The following is a 14,343-nucleotide window of genomic DNA, read 5'->3' on the forward strand; positions in this document are numbered from 1 at the left end:
TCGCACACACACACACACACACACACAAAGTAAGACACCTGTCTGTGCCATTACACAACCATCCTTGCATACACCAAATATCACCATATATTACCCAACTAGTATTAAGTAACAAATGTAAACGTATGTAAATCTTGAAAAACCCAAAACAAAATAAGTACCAAGTATCTCCATATGTACACCCCGAACCAAAACTTATGTAAAATGTTGTATACATGTATGCAGATTAATTTTCGTAGAAAAAGATTGTCCAATAAATTATAAAACCAACTTCAATTAAATGTAATGTACACATAACGACAGTGCACTTTAAATATTGTATTATGTAGATTAATTTCTGTAGATTGACACCTTGAATACCAAGTCTGAACACAGCTTGCGCCGCGACTGTTTTCAAAGGCCGTGCCCGAGTAGAGGTCGGGCTGCGATTTTCTCGACGTGCGAGCCACTTATCGGTTTAAAACTGAACTCATTTCATATAAAAACAATGTACGGAAGTCATAGCGTGTAGGCTTTCACGGCCGGCGTCTTCAGTAATTAAAACTTCCGGGCTAAGAGGCCGTTGTCCAATAGTAGAAATACTTCTCCCTGATGTCAGGGAGAAGTAATTCTACAATTGGACCACGGCCTCTTAGCCCGGAAGTTTTAATTACTGAATGTACGGAAGTCTTGCTACCCGCCTCTTGACTGGTGCTGCCCTGTTTAGTCCATTTCTAGAATTATTTCGGAAAAAAAACAGTGAATGTAACAGCTACTGTCATTAATGTCTGAACCAGTATGATCACTGACGTAATGTTTTACGTGTACTCGATAGGTTCCGCAGTACTCTGTAATTCTGCTACAACTACGTCACATTTTTTGAGTGAGCAAGTAATTTCGGAAGTTCAAGAGGAAGAAATTTGCTCAGTAACTCGCCTCACATTTTCATCTTGGGAAAATAATTAGACTTTCTGCGATTGTGATCTATCGAAGAACTAAACTAAATATGAAAAATATATCTTGAAGCTTGGCTTTTTTCAGTATGTATTACTCATTAAAATCCATCAGTTGCATGTGTGCCAGTAACGCTTTAAGTAACGGCAGAAATAGATGTTTACCTAGGCCCAACATTCCTCCAAGTGCATGGTCTCCGAAATATTAAAATTTTCTTGCTAACTATAAATCCAACTGCAATGATATGTATTGTAAACATTATGACAATGCAATTTTGTAAACGAACTACGAGAAAGTTATGAAATGTTAAATCAAGAAATTCACGTACTGTATATCCTAGTATGGCTGAAAAGGGCAATGCAAGCCTTAAAACACCCCCGCTCTCCCCCATCAGGGAAGAGAGTAAAAAATGAAAAAAAAAAAACACTCGAGCAGGTCTCAGGTCGCATCTGTTGAAGGTTACGAGCTACATTATCGAAATATCATGCAGGTACGACGCTGATATCCGGCAGAACACACGACAGCCCAAGGTTTCAATCGAAAATAGTTAAACGTAGATGCTAATCTAAGTCATGTAGATAAAAATTATGCAATCCAGAGACCCTTTTATCATCTATCAGCAAGCTTCTCTTAAGATGATCTATGATAATGTGATCTACAGGTATACGTATAGCTTTACAGTGCATCCAAATATTTTTTACTATTATATATATATATATATATATATATATATATATATATATATATATATATATATATATAGCACCTACTGGTGCCACAGCGTTCAGAATAAAATAACATTAGCGTTTCCTCAGGCACATGTAAACAATGGTAGTATAACAATGTCGTCTTGTATCACCATGTTTCTTCCTTTTTATTGTAGAATGCACCATCTTTCCACTATTAAATCACTGTCTCTGAGTCATCAGTCTTTTGACTGGTCTGATCCGGCCAACCACCAATTCCTTTCCTATACTACCCTTTTCGTCTCACACTACCACATACACCTTACATTGTCAATTATTTCCTGGATGTATTCCAGCCTCAGCCTTCCTCTATAGTTTCATGTTCCCACAGCTCCCTTTATTACCATGGAAGTTATTCCCTGACGTCTTAGCGGATGTCCTATTATCCTGTCCCCTCTTCTTGACAGAGTTTTCCATATACTCCTTTCCTCATTGATTGTGCAGAGAACCTCCTCATTCTTTACCTTATCATTCTACCTATTTTCAACATTCTTGTGTAGCGCCACATCTCAATGCTTAGATTCTCTTATGTTCCGATTTTCTCACAGTCCATATCTCACTGCCATACAATTCTGTGATAAATAAATAATTTGTGATCAAGACTGTTTTTGATAGTAAATATCTGATACTAAGTCTCTCGCTGTTCTGATTTCTGCCACTTCTCATTACTTTCGCCTTTTCTCGATTTACTCACAATCCATATTCTGTACTCAAAAGACTGTTCATTCCATTCAACAGATCATGTAATTCTTCTTCACTTTCACTGGGGATAACAATGTCATCCACGAATCTTGACATTTATATCTTCAGCCTTGAATGTCGATCCCATTCTTGAAGCTTCCTCTGATTACCGCCATTGCATCTTAGACGTATGGATTCAACAGCAGAGTCGAAAGACTACATTTCTGTTGTGCACCCTTTGTAATCCGTGCACTTCATTCTCGATCTTCCACCTGTATTGTTCCCTTTATCATTTAACAGTGAGATTTACATTACACTCGTAATGTTACCGCCTTGCACCCATTTCGCAGAAGGTTGTTTTGACTTTTCTCTATGCTGAGTTAGTCCACTCGACTATAATTTCTTTTTCGATTTCCTCAGTCGTCATGTAGCCATTTCACTTTAGTTATCCTCCACTTCATACCTAAGTTGGTTTTGTTTCTGTATTCCCGAATTCCCCTGAACATCTACATCTACCTTTGATAGCCTGCAAATTACACTTAAGTGCCTGGCAGAGGGTTAATTGAATCACCTTCAAAATAATTCCCTATTATTCCAAACTCGAAATGCACGTGGAAAAAACGAACACTTATATCTCTGACTTCCCTTATTTTATTTTGGTGGTCGTTTCTTCTTATGTAGGTCAGCATCAAAAAAAACTATTGTCCCGTTCGGAGGAGAAAATTGGTGATTAAAAATCCGTGAGAACATTCCGCCGCAACGAAAAGCGGCTTGGTTTTAACAATGTCCACCCCAAATCCTGTATCATGTCAGTGGCACTCTCTCCCTATTTCTCAATAATACAAAACGTGCTGCTTTTCTTCGAACTTTCTCGATGTACTCCGTTAATCACACACTGTACAGCAGTACTCAAAAACAGGATGGACAAGTGTAGTATACACAGTCTCTTTACTAGATCTGTTTGTATCTTCTAAGTTTTCTGCCAATAAAACTCAGTCTTTGGTTCGCCTTCCCCATAACATTTTCTGTGTAAATTTGCCACTTTAAGTTGTTCATAATCGTAATCCCTAGGTATTTAGTTGAATACATGGCATTTAGGTTAGACTGATTCATCATGTAACCGAATTCCTTTGAGAGAGGACAAGTTACTCTATCATCTATTTTTCGTATACAGAAAATTATTAAAGATTTTATTACAATCTGACACACCTTGTGCAAGACTCCAGAATGTTAACGGCCAGAGCAGACGTTGATGGAGCCTGGTAGGGCTCTAAAAGCACGAGCTATTTTTATGCTTAGCTTGTAGAAACGGCTTGTTGGGAGTTGAAAGCAATTGGCGTTGAGCCCATCCCTTAGTAAATCTTGCCAGACAGGTCCACAGCCTTACAAGGCAGACAAGGCAGCCCATCGTCAGGACAGGGCTCCAGCAGGACAATGTCACGATACCTGCTGCAGTGCCAGCAGAAGTCTGGGCTGGGGTGACGGTCTAAAGGAACGTGTCCACACAGTGGAGTCGTAAACTGGGCATTGTGTGCAGAGCCAAGTCTAATAAAAATTCACCTGTTTTCGTGTTTGCTGATATTGCAAGAAGGCCAGTGAGCCACTTCCCTCGGCTGCCCCTGTTGTATAAGAAAACTCTGGCATCTGAGAAACGTTTAGAGATGGTATCTTTATTGCATCTCGTAGCTAGGACTAACAGGCTCCAAGGCACAGGCGATTTAAATAAAGATCTGTTCGCTTGGTGCCATGGGAAGCGACATGAATTTGGGGAAAATCATCTTTTCCCCTTCTACAAAAACTTAAAAAAGCCAGTAATTGACGATTTCTTTTTTTTTTTTTTTTTTTTTTTTTCAGAGACGCAGATTTCTTAAGGCTTGCCCTGGTTCGACATGAGTTTGTTCTGTCATGTTGGAGGGGAGATTTAGAGCCTCTAGAATCTTGTAATTGGCTCAAGACGGTGTCGTTCGGGCACTTTGCGGGAAAACGGATTTTTTTTTTTTTTTTTCCTGGATAGTTGGGAAGCTCTCAGGTGCGGGGACTGGGGTCTAGTGAGCTGTTCTGGTCGAAGCTCTGGCATGTGTGGTTGGTACTCCCAAAACTCCTGAAACTGGCTTCACTTGCGAGTAGTTTGGACTGGGGAGCCTGTGGTGAAGTTCTTACTGTACGGCCAGTGTGACTTCAAACGTCTCAGACTACTCGTTTGCTGAGGGCACACTTATTCATTTTTGGTTTACCAGTCTTGACGTTGGTATCTTTGTGTGCTCTGTCTTATAAGTGAGCCAAATTGGTCCTTGGTACGACCAGCGAATGGGAGTATCACACACTGAAATATACTGTGATTTCAGGGCTCTGGTAGAGAGTAAATTGCGATCCATCTGCCTGATCGCTAGACCGTGATATTTTTGCATTTCTTTCATGGCCGCGATCGATTCACAGGTGCCGCCTCCATGTCTCACCTCCTCCGCCGCACACATCTCGCCAGTTGCAAGTCACGTGGCTGCACAAAGTAAACAGGGTAATGTACTGCCGCTCCGGCATTGTCAGGGCGTACATATCTCAATCGCCACTTGCTCTCACCTGCACGTATGTAGAGAAACTTCAGTAGATCTGATCAGTCAGAGTCTGCTCAGCGTCAGACCAATTCAGCTTGCGTTACCTACATTTTTAGGGCCAGAGTACTTGACTACCTGATCAACTAGTTAAACTGTCTTTGCCAACCAGTCGCCACCCAGTGGAGTGTTTAATCATCTGTTGGTTGTTTAGGGAATTTAACCTATAACTTGTTTAGTATAATTTATGTCTTGTTTGGAAAAATAAATGTTGTTAGTACACTAAGTTTTGCCAACATTCTCAATCAATTAAATAGTCCTAACAAGTTACCTTTCATATTTTAGCACTCATATGAATGACCTCACTCTTTTCATTATTTAGTTTCAATTGTCAATGTTCTCACTATACAGATATGTTTCCTAAATCGTTTTGCAATTTGTTTTGATTTCTGATAACTTCAGCAGACCAGAAACGGCAGCATCATCTGCAAACACCCTAAGACGGCTGCTCAGATTGTCTCTTAAATCTTTTATATAGAAAAGGATTAGTAGAGGGCCTGTAACATTACCTTGGGGAACGACAAAAATATCAGTTCTGTTTTACTCGAAGACTTTCCATAAATTATTACGAACTGTGACCTTTCTGACAGCAAATCACGAATGTAGTCACATAACTGAGACGATATTCCGTAAGTACACAAGCTGACTACAATCTACTTGCGAGGTATACCGTCAAGAATCCTGGAAATATAGAGATACAGAATCAATTTGCAATCCCTTGTCAATAGCACTAACACTTCGTGTGAGTAAAGAGGTAGTTGTGTTTCACAAGAACGATGTTATCTAAATTCGTGTTGACTGTGTCTCTTCGAGGTAATTCACATTTTTTGAACACAATATATGTTCCAACATCCTGCTGCATATCAACGTTAATGATATAGACCTGTAATTTAGTGGATTACTCCCACTGCCTTTCTTGAATATTGGTGTGACCTGTGCATCTTTCCAGTCTTTGGGTACGAATCTCTAGTCGAGCGAGCGGTTGTGTATTTCGTTAAGTTGGAGCTATTGCATTAGCATAATCTGAAAAGAACCTAATTGATGTACAGTCTAGTCCAGAAGACTTGCTGTTATTGAATGATTTAAGTTACTTCACTACTCCGAGGATATCTCCTTCTAAGTTACTCATGTTGGCAGCCATTCTTTATTCGAATTCTGGAATATTTACTTCGTCTTCTTTGGCGAAGGAATTTAGGAAGGCTGTGTTTAGTAACTCTGCTTTGTCAGCACTTTCATCGACAGTATTTCCATTGCTATAGCGCAGAAAGGGCATTGGCTGTGTCTTGCCGCTAGTGTATTTTACATACGATCAGAATCTCTTTGGATTTTCTGCCAGGTTTGGAGATATAGTTTCGTTGATGAAACTATTACAAGCATCTCGCATCGAAATAAACGCTAAATTTCGAGCTTCTGTAAAAGATTAACAATCCTGGAGATATTGCGTTCGTCTAAATTAGACATTTTTGTATTTCCTTCTTTCGTCGATCAGTTGAAGTATTTCTTTTCTTACACATGGTTTCTTTGCAGTTACGTTCCTTGTACCTATGTTTTTCTTTCCAACTTATGTGATTGCCCTTTTTAAGGATGTCCGTTCCTCTGCAACTGTACTGTCTACTAACCTATTCATCACCGCAGCATCTATTGTCAGAGAACTTCAAGCGTATCTCTTCCTTCCGTACCACTTCCCTATCCCACTTCTTAGCCCAGTGATTCTTCCTGACTAGTCTCTTAAACTTCAGTCTTCTTCTCGTCTTTACTGAGTTGTGATCTGAGTCTATGTCTGCTCCAAGGTACGCCTTACATTCCATTGTCTGGTTGCGAATATCTGCCGGACTGTGATGTAACCTAACTCGAACCTTCCCGTATCTTCCGTCGTTTTCGAAGTATGTCTCCTCCCCTTGTGATTCTTCAACAGAATATTCTCCATTACTAGCTGAAATTTATTGGAGAACTCAATTAGTCTTTCTGTTCTCCTATTCCTAGTACCAAACCTACATTCTCCCATAATCGCTTCTTCTACTCCTTTCCCTACAACTGCGTCCCAATCCCGCTTGACCACTAGACTGTACTCACCCTTTACATACTGAATCATTCTTTCAGTTTTGTTTTATACTTTCTCTATCTCTTCATTTTCTGCTTGCGTCGTCAGAATGTATGCCTGAACAATTGTTGTCTATTGTTGTCTATTCTGATGATGACACCCTGTCGCTGACCTAATCGCAGTAATTCACTCCCTGACCTGTCTTCCCACTCATAGCGAATCCAACTCCCGTCGTACCATTTCTGCTGCTGTTGATATTACCCTATATTCGTTTGACCAGATATCTTTTTCTTCCGTCCATTTCACTCCACTGGCCCCCACTATATCTCGATTGAGCCTTAGCACTTTCCTTTTCAGATTTTCTAGTTTTCCTACCACGCTCAAGCTTCTGACATACCACGACCCGACTCGTAGAACGTCATCCTTTCGTTGACTATTCACTCTTTTTCTCATGGTCACCTCCCGGAGATCCGAGTGGGTGACTATTTCGGAATCTTTTGCCAACGGAGAGCTCATGACACTTCTTCAGTTACAGGCCACATGTCCTGTGGATACAAGTTACGTGTCTTTAATGCAGTGGTTTCCACTGCCTTCTGCAGCCTCATGCCCTTGATCGTTGCTGATTCTCTCCCATTTTAGGGGCGGTTCCCCACCCCAAGGGCAAGAGGTTGCCCTGAACCTCTGTCCCCATTTTCGCCATCTTTGTCAAGTCCGATGGCAGGACGACGATTACTTATTACGCTGGAAGTCCACAGATGCCACTGCTGATGATTTATATTCACAGTTCAAACAGTGTCGAAGTTCGAACTCAGGGCCCAGAACGTTTTCATTACGAGCAAAAGATGCTACCCGTAGACCGCAGCCGGCCGCTGTGGCCGAGCGGTTCTAGGTGCTTCAGTCCGGAACCGCGCTGCTACTACGGTCGCAGGTTCGAATCCTGCCTCGGGCGTGGATGTGTGTGATGTTCTTGGGTTAGTTAGGTTTAAGTAGTTCTATTTCTATGGGACTGATGACCTCAGGTGTTAAGTCCCATAGTGCTTAGAGCCATTTCAACCTAAACCACACTATGGCAACTCAAGGCAATGATAGCGATGCATCACAAGGTGAAGCCTAGGTCTCAGACTTTAAATTATTAGTGTCTTGTATGTTCTGACATCTTTGTGAATACGATTTCAAGTTTCGCCATGTATTTGTATGCAGTTAGACACAGATTAATAGGCATAATGTTTAAACGAACTCAAATGATTTCCAAACCAGCTAAAAAACACAATTTTTATCTTCTTTTTTTACTCTTGAAACGAGTGATTGTTTTGCTTCAATATTTTGCAAGACACAAACACCTTGTAATATATAGACCAGAAAATTATGGCAGATCAATGATAAGAGTACTTTTACTATTTTTTAATTCACTGCTTCATTTGTGCTTTGCTTCCACAGCAGAAATGTACATTTAGTACATATATATTTGTTATTACGTTGGTCAGAAATGTATGGTTCATGCATTACAACGGATCGCGAAGATAAGTCAACGGATTTTTATTCGTCTTCTCAGCATCACTACAGTAACGAAAATGCCTGATACCGACATGTCGTCGCAGCCTCCGAAGCACGCCCGGAGGCTCAGAGAATTGAACCACTGGTCTAGTTAACGTTTGACACACTGTCGCGTACTCAAATTCGGTGCGCAGTAGCTAGCCAGAAAACCGAAGCAAACAACGAGTAAAAGTGATCGTCTAAAAACATAAGACACCTCAATCAGAGCGGTTAGGACTTTGATGCGAACCATGAGGCGTCTATCTTACGAAAATCATGAGATTTAAGGCAGATGGTTATTATCAACATACGTCTTTCATAGAGATGAAAATGATTTTGACATATGGTGATTTTCTCAAGTACATACCTGTGCATTCTTCCCGACGCAGGCTCTTACCATCTCGTCGATCACCTTTGAAAAGTCCCCTCTAGTTAACCACTTCATAACATTTAGCGATACCTGGAAACATAGACAAGGTATTAGTACTCAGATTAAAAAGCTGAAAAATGAACAACTATACTAAGTCAGCCACATCTTACTCGCTGTGTAGTACATTAACATTTTTTGAGTTAATTACGCTCGTGTGCAGGATTTGAACTCGAACCTGGGAACACCTTGCATTGGACTGCCCAGTGCATTATCCATGCACCTGACACATACCGCACGTGGCCCAGTCAAATTATCCGACGTATCCTTCCTCCCAGCCGTGATAGTCCAGCAACATAAGAGGAAGGCTCAATCCATCTCGGAACCAGAAGTTACGACATAAGACACTCCACGAGACGTAATAAGTGACATACCATCTATGAAAGCGTGAATTCCGGGTTTGAGTCCTGAGCGAATTTTAACTTCGTGCAGAAAGGTTGTTCATTTTGTATTATCTACTGGTCCATCCCAAAGGACAGGCTTGGCTGCCTAATTGCCTACTATTTTTGTTTTGTCTTGTTGCCTTTCTGTCACCATGTGTATTTCGTAACAGCTGGATCAGTATCAGTCTTGTCGCAATGATTTATGACCCCCATGTAAACAAATCCCATCTGTCAGTTTCAAGGACCAGCTACCGTCCCCACTCTCCCCGAAGCCCAGTTACGTTCTTATCTAGTATTTATTTGGATATAATTTATGACCCCTTATCAAAACAAGGTTACCTCTATGGGGTGGCCAGAAACAGTCTGAAATGATAGTGACGGAGATGCAAGGTAGATGATGCAGAGAAATAACTGTTAAGAAAAAAATTCGGTACGTTGCGCTGTTTCCGAGCTAAGCAGCACTGAAGTTAGCCACTACAGGCACTGCGCGCGCAAATTCAAGCTGCGCGCAAGATGCGGTGTCGCCAAATATATTCTTCGTTTGGTTTCCCAAAACCGATGAGAGAGTGATGCAAAAGCTAGGCATGGGATGTTAGTAAGGATCATACCCGAGCCAAAGGCTGAGCGGTCCCGTGCACTGTCATCTACGCTATGAGAACGACTGACACTCACTGTACCTGTTGGGCCACTTGAATCTGCACACTAAGCGGCCTGGTTGGCTAACTTCAATGCTAATTAATACTTAGAAACGGGGAAAGTATCGAATTTTTTCTTAGAAATTATTTCTCCGCACAAATTACTCTGCGATATCCTTACATGATTTTCAGACTGTTCTGATTACCCTGTATATTTATGTTATCTTGTCTTAATGACTATAATTTGCGACCTTCCTTACTTAATTACTATAATTTATTACTGTAAATGGATGCTGCTACCGAAACACAAATTCCTCTATCTCTTGCCTTATCTTAATTATCGCCGAAAGAAACGCCACTAGAAGTTTGTCTGAGCTATTCTTATCTTAATTAGTATAAACATGTCACAATCAAAACTTGGTTATATCTATATTTCTGTCACTCTTATCTCCGTTATTGAAAGTGCGTGAAATTGCTCACGCTTGCCAGATGTCATCTGAAAGGGTATATCACATTTTAACTGAAGAATTAGAAATGAAAAAATTATCTGCAAGATAGGTGCCGCGACTCTTGACGCTGAATCAAAAACGCATGAGAATGGACATATCGGAGCAATGTTTGGCCCGTTTTGAGAGAAACGAACAAGATTTTTTGCGCCGGTGTGTGACCACGGATGAAACCTGGGTGCACTATTATACCCCGGAGACAAAACAACAATCAAAGCAGTGGAAAAATTCTGATTCTCCGCCACCAAAGAAAGCAAAAATACTTCGGCGGGAACGGTCATGGTATCAGTGTTCTGGGACGCGAAGAGGATCTGTTTGTAGATTATCTCCCCACTGAGCAAACAATTACTGGAGAATACTATGCTAACCTCCTGGACAAATTGTAACAAAAGGTATGTGAAAAAGGGCAGGTTTAGCAAGGAAGAAAGTCATCTCTCATCAAGACAATGCGCGCCCGCACACATGTGCCGTCGCCATGGCACAATTACACGAACTAAGGTATGAATTGTTACCATACCCGCCTTATTCATCTGATATGGCTCCGTCAGACTTCCATCTCTTCCCACAACTGAAAATTTTTCTTGACGGACGATGATTCACTTCAGATGAAGAACATAGCCGGAGTTGACAGCTATTTTGCAGGCCTGGAGGAAGCTCATTTTCGAAATGTGGTCAAGGTACTGGAACATCGTTGGACCAAGTGCATTAATCTACAAGGAGACTACATTGAAAAATAAAAAAAACGTTTCAGTGATGTAAGTGCTTCTTTTCTACTCTGTTCTGAGAACTTTTCAAACCACGATCGTACATTAAAAAACCCGAACGACATCATCAGTATACACTGATATTCCATATTTAAACAATTTTCTACACTTGTACTGTTACCACATCCATGGAGATAGAAAACAGGAAAATTTAAATGTTCCTTTAAACAAATTACGTGAGGATGTCATCCATAGCCTGTGCGATGGTGTAGTCATATGAGCCGTGTTGCGGCTCGGGTTGGTGCCGCTGATATGTTGACATCGTGTAATAGGGATAGTGGCGTCTCGTTTTCTTATTGTGGTTACTGGCGCCACTACGTTTGCTAGCGTTGTCTGTCCGTGACTGGCAGCAGCAGCGGTTATCAATATGTAGTACAGTGGTACTATCTTTGGAAGGACGTCAAGTGTTTTCCGGTTGGGACGGAGCAGCAGAGAGGTCCGGCAGTTAGGGGACATGCCGGGACCGCTGGCGGAACGCAGGCACTGCCAGATCGAGGGGACCCAAGACGTTTGAGTTGAGTGAACATTAACCCAGTAGTGAAACCTCCACTATTTTGAGATCACACCACTGGTTCGCGCATCGCTGCTCGCAGGGTCGCTGGGACGAAGAGCGAGTCTTTGGAGATGGCGAAATCAGTTAGCCGTCCCCCGCTTCTTATTAATCCTTGAATTTATTGTGCTAATTGTTGAAGTTCAACCAGCGGTATGTTTCTGCCTAGTGGCCGATAACGCCCCAGTTACCTGCCCTGGAGTTTAGCGTATTTTCACAGCAGTGTACCTTTCCTCGCCTTGCCACTGCTGTCCAGTAAGTCATGTAGTTAGACACCTTCCTCGATTGTGGTTCGGATATTTGCTTCTTTCGGACTGCTGGATCTTCTAACACCAGGTTCAGAAGACACAGTGCTGTCCGCCGGTTCCGCCTTGCCTGGGTTACTCCATGGTTGTGTTGTTTTTCAGGCGTTAGGTGGATGTTGCAAGAGTGTTGGGCAGCGTTTAAACTGTCACTGGTTTGAGTTGCCATCCGGTTAAGTGAATACAACTCTTGGCTGCCCGTCTCATCGTTTACGAAATTGAGCGACTTTCCCAGGTCGATTCTTGGAGCACTGTCTGAGGCCCCCTTCTCTCTTGATTTGATCAGATTGTGATGAGAGTCAATGAGGCCTTCAGCAGTGAATGCATTTTGTCTTAAGAATTTTTAATTAGATATTGTTTCTTAATATGAGTGTCCTTTTTATAATATTTTAGTAAGAATTTGCTGTCTAGGCCTTCAGCCGTCAAATGGTTTTTGAGTTATTACTATTGGGGTCTTCAGCCAACAAACAATTTGAATTTCTGGTCAATAAGGCCTTAAGCCGTGAGTGCAACTTGCTTAAGAAATTTTTTTATTCAGACATTGGGTATTAATAGTCAAATTTGATAATTGTTCCTTATTGTCAACCTCATTTGCGATTGGGTCCAAATAAAGTGTATGCCAAATTCAAAGAAAAAAAAAGACCTGAGCAACCAACGGTAACTGTGTAAGGCCCCGTCCACACCGAATCCTACCTTTCCCTAGTCCCATGTTTCATTATAAGTGCAACCACATGTGCTTTGGCCATCGTGGCTTTGTAATTCCGAGTACAGGAGGCTTAACGAGCAGTACCTTGCCCAAGCCTCCACATCCAGGCAAGTCAAGGAGTGTGGAAGAATTCTCAGTAGTGCAGCCAGCGGATCCATGGGGTAACAGCTCAAAGCTAACGCCACCATCGTGGCTTTGCAATTCCCAGTACAGGAGGCTTAACGAGCAGTACCTTGCCCAAGCCTCCACATCCAGGCAAGTCAAGGAGTGTGGAAGAATTCTCAGTAGTGCAGCCAGCGGATCCGTGGGGTAACAGCTCAAAGCTAACGCCACCATCGTGGCTTTGCAATTCCCAGTACAGGAGGCTTAACGAGCAGTACCTTGCCCAAGCCTCCACATCCAGGCAAGTCAAGGAGTGTGGAAGAATTCTCAGTAGTGCAGCCAGCGGATCCATGGGGTAACAGCTCAAAGCTAACGCCACCATCGTGGCTTTGCAATTCCCAGTACAGGAGGCTTAACGAGCAGTACCTTGCCCAAGCCTCCACATCCAGGCAAGTCAAGGAGTGTGGAAGAATTCTCAGTAGTGCAGCCAGCGGATCCGTGGGGTAACAGCTCAAAGCCAACGCCGGGCACCTGGATAAAGAGGTATAAAGTACGTGTTCCACCCAACAGCAGCAGGAGGAGCTAGGCCTTGTCTTTGCACCAGCCACCAGAGGCTGCTTGCACAGAGGGCCGCCATCAGTCTTAAATATGCTCTAATATCTCTGAAATATTTCCAGATGTGAGACATTATTAACATTCTATCTCCTTTTTATATATTGCAGTGTAATCATGTTTGACAACAGGTGCTTACGTCATATACTTGCCCCTTGCACTACATAATTTTATGTCTAATTCATCTACCATCGCTATGTGGTTTTTATTTAGTAAAGATTATCATGACTGAAAGTTATTTTGTCAATGATTCTTCTGCAAAGAAAGAAGGTGACACATGTATTATAAAAAAAATCGTAAATGTGCTACTGCTGTCTCTATTTAAAAAAGAAAATTGAGGCTGATGCAAGGAAAAAGGTTGTGCATTTTAGAAACAAACCCATTACGTACATCTTATCCCAGAGATGTGGTTTAGAGCCTCTAGGTGATAGGCGTGCCTAAAAGAGATCCTCTACACTACACCTTCCAGTCTCCTTTTATAATATTGCTGCGTAGATCGACCTCCTCCTATGGTCTCTCACACCATTAGTTGTAATAGCCCTCCAAACAGTACTGTTTCAGCAAAAAATGGTTCAAATGGCTCTGAGCACCATGGGACGTAACTTCTGAGGTCATCAGTCTCCTAGAACTTAGAACTACTTAAACCTAACCAACCTAAGGACATCACACACATCCGTGCCCGAGGCAGGATTCGAACCTGCGACCGTAGCCATAAGGCTTTTTCCAGATAATGCTGATGTAGACCATACCGAAAATCGGGTGCCTTGTGTCTTCAACACGCGGCGAAACCAAGGTGAAACCACGTCCAGAAGT

At 41.9% G+C, this 14,343-nt stretch overlaps 1 protein-coding gene across 1 annotated transcript in view; it reads right to left on the reverse strand.

Moving 5' to 3' along the window:
- Positions 1-14,343, reverse strand: part of LOC124606846 (estradiol 17-beta-dehydrogenase 2-like) — a 173,862-nt gene that overhangs the window by 29,490 nt on the left and 130,029 nt on the right. The window contains exon 6 of the mRNA XM_047138962.1: positions 8,911-9,003. Within this exon, the coding sequence (XP_046994918.1) occupies positions 8,911-9,003 (93 nt within the window). The remainder of the gene's footprint in view (positions 1-8,910; positions 9,004-14,343) is intronic.

The sequence above is a fragment of the Schistocerca americana genome, chromosome 1, assembly GCF_021461395.2.
Source record: "Schistocerca americana isolate TAMUIC-IGC-003095 chromosome 1, iqSchAmer2.1, whole genome shotgun sequence".
Taxonomy (NCBI): domain Eukaryota; kingdom Metazoa; phylum Arthropoda; class Insecta; order Orthoptera; family Acrididae; genus Schistocerca; species Schistocerca americana.